The sequence below is a fragment of the Triticum aestivum genome, chromosome 7A (genome assembly GCF_018294505.1).
Source record: "Triticum aestivum cultivar Chinese Spring chromosome 7A, IWGSC CS RefSeq v2.1, whole genome shotgun sequence".
Taxonomy (NCBI): Eukaryota; Viridiplantae; Streptophyta; class Magnoliopsida; order Poales; family Poaceae; genus Triticum; species Triticum aestivum.
The window spans coordinates 498,963,797-498,968,212 of NC_057812.1; the positions used below are offsets into that span (position 1 = coordinate 498,963,797).

At 42.9% G+C, this 4,416-nt stretch overlaps 1 protein-coding gene across 1 annotated transcript in view; it reads right to left on the reverse strand.

Moving 5' to 3' along the window:
* Nucleotides 1–576: 576 nt before the first annotated feature.
* LOC123147804 (protein virilizer homolog) overlaps nucleotides 577–4,416 on the reverse strand; it is a 16,754-nt gene continuing 12,914 nt past the window's right edge. The window contains exons 24-28 of the mRNA XM_044567117.1: nucleotides 3,674–3,854; nucleotides 2,186–3,604; nucleotides 1,279–2,085; nucleotides 1,125–1,196; nucleotides 577–1,026 (exon numbers count right to left, since the gene is read on the reverse strand). Of these exons, the coding sequence (XP_044423052.1) occupies nucleotides 1,003–1,026; nucleotides 1,125–1,196; nucleotides 1,279–2,085; nucleotides 2,186–3,604; nucleotides 3,674–3,854 (2,503 nt within the window). The 3' untranslated portion in view covers nucleotides 577–1,002. The remainder of the gene's footprint in view (nucleotides 1,027–1,124; nucleotides 1,197–1,278; nucleotides 2,086–2,185; nucleotides 3,605–3,673; nucleotides 3,855–4,416) is intronic.

The following is a 4,416-nucleotide window of genomic DNA, read 5'->3' on the forward strand; positions in this document are numbered from 1 at the left end:
GGCCAAAACTAAAGCCCAACTTATGTTATGTACAAAAATTTGTCATTTTTGTATCTCGGGCAATGTTTCGAATTTTGATTTGAAATTTTATGACAAGAGACATCGATGTTCCGTCAATCTGCTGCATTTTTTTCAGAATTTTTTAGATATTTTAAAAATATTTTTCGGACATTTAGAGCACCGGGAGCACCAAGCCTGGAAGCACTAGATACTTTCCCAGCCTTAGGGTTGTTAGGTAGCATGTCCACAGGCCTGTGATATATAACTAATTTACAAAATTTGTCAGAACATACGAGGGCTGGCGTTTTGGGTGCTCACGGGTGAACAGTAACACAAAAATTATTAAATGTTTCCAAAAAATTCTGATTTTTTCTATAGATGTTTGTGTTGGTGTTGCAAGCATGCATGACATTTTTTATGCGAAATGGAACAACAGTGTTTCATCGGCAAAAAAAAAAAGAAAACAAATTTGGGATGGCATTTTGGGGTAACTTTTGTGCTCAATTTGTTTTTTTTCACAAGAACAAATCCTTAAGCTTTTTGCCTCAAAATTTGCAGGTTACATTTAGATGTGACTAAGTACACATAAAAAATTTATATTGATCATTTAGAGAAAAAAAATCCCGGGAGCATGTGCTCCGGGAGCCAAATTGACTTTCCGATTTATCTCACGGAACTCTGCATACCGGAAGGGAGATCGAGCATAAGACAAATACACTGGCCCTGATACTCAGGCTAGTTGTGCATTCAAGCGAACAGCATTCTGGACGGCTAACGGCCTGACCAACTAGAGCAGCAGCTTGATCATGACCAGCGAGAATTCATGTAGCCTCAGACAAAATTGATTACAAAATTTAAAACTAACGTCACAACATTAACATTACACACAACGACGGATAATTAATGATGCACATAGGCATAGGCATGCACTTCTTTCACTAGAAGAGCCATCGCCGCTACAGAACATAGCCAAAGGCAGACCCAAAGTTAGGCGCCACCCTCCTATTTGCTGCCGCCAATGCGATCCTGTTTGACAAAGACAGAGTAGAGATTTCATTTGACCATAGAAGATCCAGCCTCCATTGCGTTCAAACTTATTGCTGCAGCAGCGCACCAAAATATACCTGAAGCATCTGCATCAGTTTTGGGTTCGCCTCCAGAAGTTGGCAAAGCTTCGCACGATCGCTTAGAAGGCTCTATAACAAGGAAAACTGTGGTCAGACACATTGGCAAATGACCATTTTTCTAGCACGTTGCTTAAGTAGAAATTCAAATAACCTGGATTGCTTCTGGAGACGAGAAGAAGGGGCTCAGATCAATCTCCGAATCTTTCTGCTGTTGAGATGAACCATCTGCTTGTGCAGTCTGGTTCGCAACTTGTGATTGTTCACCCGCTTGTCTCAGCGTTTGCGCCGCAAAGTCCTGCTGACTCGGGTAAAACTGCATCTGAGGAACAGGAACTTGGTTCTGAAACTGCGAAGTCATCTGCGACTGGATACTATTTTGCGCATACGACTGAGGCTGCTCCTGGTGTTGCTGCCATTGAAGAGAAGCAAGATGTTGCTGGGTCTGGGATGGATGAGGCTGCTGAGGTAGTGGTGGCGGTGGAGGTGGCCGTGCTTGCATTGAAGAAACAGAAGGCTGAGGATTGGACCCACTCTGTGGAAGGCCAGATGAGAGTTGAACATGTTGAAGAGATGTTCCGAAGAATGGACTAGACATTGGAGGCCTACCCATTAGAAATTGTGATGCAAATGATGGCAACAAATTGGACAGAATTGCGCTGCCAGACGCAGAATTTATGCCTAAATTTGCATCGTTCATAAGAGATGAAGACGGGTTAGGCTGGACAACACTAGTGCCTTGATTATACAGATGAGATGCAGGAGAGCCAGAGCTCATTGCAGAATGTTGGGTTGAATAAGGTTGAGCAAGGGGTGCCATTGGTCGGGCAGATGAACCAGAGTTGAAGTGCTCCATAGGGACCCTATTTACTGGAAAATTGTTCCACAAGAAATTGGCGTCTGCATTAGGAGCATTCGATGATGAAGTACCGTTGCTTGCTAGGGCATGTTCAGTTTGAGCCTGAAAATGGAAGTTCACATTTTAGAATCTAAATTGCAACATCAAGTAAAAAGCAACATGGAGACATAATTAGAGCTTGAAAAGACCTGTCTTCCATTACCTGAAGCCCTACAAAAGCAGTAGGCATACTAGCCTCAAAAGGTTGTACAGGATAATTAGATGGGTAAGCTGGTGGTCCATCCCTAGAGCTGTCCCTTGCGTTGTAAGATGATGACCTCCTTTGACTTGACTCAGGACTTCGTGTAGGCATGGAAGAAGTTGGTAGTGGCATTGGTGGCAGAGGTGGTTGGTTTCTGGAAAACCTATGATCGTGTCCATGAGATCCAGATGACAGAGAACTCTCAGATAACTTATGTGCACTTCTCTTCTGATAAGTATTAGGACGCAATTGTTGCAGAGGTGCTTCTGCCGGACGCTTGTTATGAGAGGAAAAGTATGCAGGTTCATCAGCATGATCACTGAACGCACTCTTCTCTGGGGCTGGGCTAGAAACCGAACCTTTTCGCTCCAAAGGAACATTAGCTTCTGGAAGCATAGCTGTCCGAGAAGATATGTCAGCACCAAGACTCTCATTGTTCTTTGAGACAGGTACGTTCCTCTGAGAAAAGGGACTTTTTTCATTCTGCTGATCCTCTGTCTCCTCAACAACTGGACCTGGAGAATTTTCCCCAACAATGACAGGCGGTTGTAGATTATCATCCGGTTGAGGAAAAGGTAGTTTGTCATCTGACTCCAATTCCTCGTCAAAGACTATATCAATTTCTTGATCGTCATCAAGATCCGCCTTGGGTTGTTGCGGTTTCTCCGTCTTAGCACGGACATTGTCATCCAAACTTGTCTGACTCTTTAATTGGGGTGCATCCCCAGATGGGGCTGGCACAGGATTTTGACGCTCCCTCTGCCTTGCCATAAATTCATCTACATGAATAGATGGAGGTCTTCCACTGAGTGTTCCGCGCGGAGTAGAATTTACAATATTTGATGCACTGCTTGCACCATCTATGTTCCTCTCTCTTGCAACATAATCATCTACATGCATTGAAGGTGGTCTACTTGTGTTTGGTTTCCGATGACGGAAAGTGTCTCTGCGTGCATGACCTGTAGAGACGCTAGTTGTATTTAAACTTCGACCAAACTGTCCAGTAGGTTCAGGTGCTTGATTGTCTTTTATACGTCTACTTGCAGCCTCTCCTAATGCCAGTTTTCTGCTAGCAGATTGACCAGCAATTAGCTGTCTGTCGAGAGAAGAATCGGGCAACTCCCACACCAACCTCTTCGAAAATTCACCCTCAACCGGTTCTTCTGAATCAGCAATAACCTTCCAAGCATTTGAAAAGAAGAGAACAGACTCATGATTCACAGACACACTGGCTAGGGATGGCATTAGACGAGATGTCATGACAACAGAACGAACCACTCCAAATGGCAAGTAAGTGCCTTCAAGAACCATCTGCACTGAATCTTCTAATAGGCCAGCATTCTCAAGAATAGAGCACAGTAATGTGATGGAACTCTGAACCTGTTAATGACGTCACCATGAGAAACATGAGATTAACAAAAAAATGTAATTCGGTAATGATAGGTATACCTGATTTAGAAGACTCTTTCCAACAGAATTTGACAAATGATCATAGCCCCGGGATATTTTCTCCTCAAAAGTCTTCACTAAAACTGTACTCTCATCCAAACTATCGCCAGAGGATTTCAATGCAAGACTACGTTCAAAGGGGTGCCCAAATAGACACCTCAATATGATGGGACCCTCAAGACTGTAATAAACAGAAACAATATAAGTACCTCATTATGTTATCCTGACCCATACAAAAACTGCACTGAAGATGTAAGAATGCTATACATCATAAATGCATCCACGGTTGCAGATACTGGTCTTTTTGAAGAAGAAAAATATTTGCAACCGTAACTGATGTATTAAGTTATTATCATTCAGATCTACTCTTCAAAAGAACAGTACAAACATGAAGAACCAATTGCCAGTTAGATACAAAAAACTCTACAGAGAAAAACAAAATCACCAGCCAACAAAGTAAATCAGAATAAAACAAATTGCCATCACATCTGGAAATAATCCATTTATTCTGCATATAAACAAGATATCTGGCAGCCTGAGGCCGTGAACAATTAATTTAATATACTGATTAATTTAATATACTGAAGGGGAGCCTTGGCGCAGTGGTAAAGCTGCTGCCTTGTGACCATGAGGTCACGGGTTCAAGTCCTGGAAACAGCCTCTTGCAGAAATGTAGGGAAAGGCTGCGTACAATAGACCCAAAGTGGTCGGACCCTTCCCCAGACCCTGCGCAAGCGGGAGCT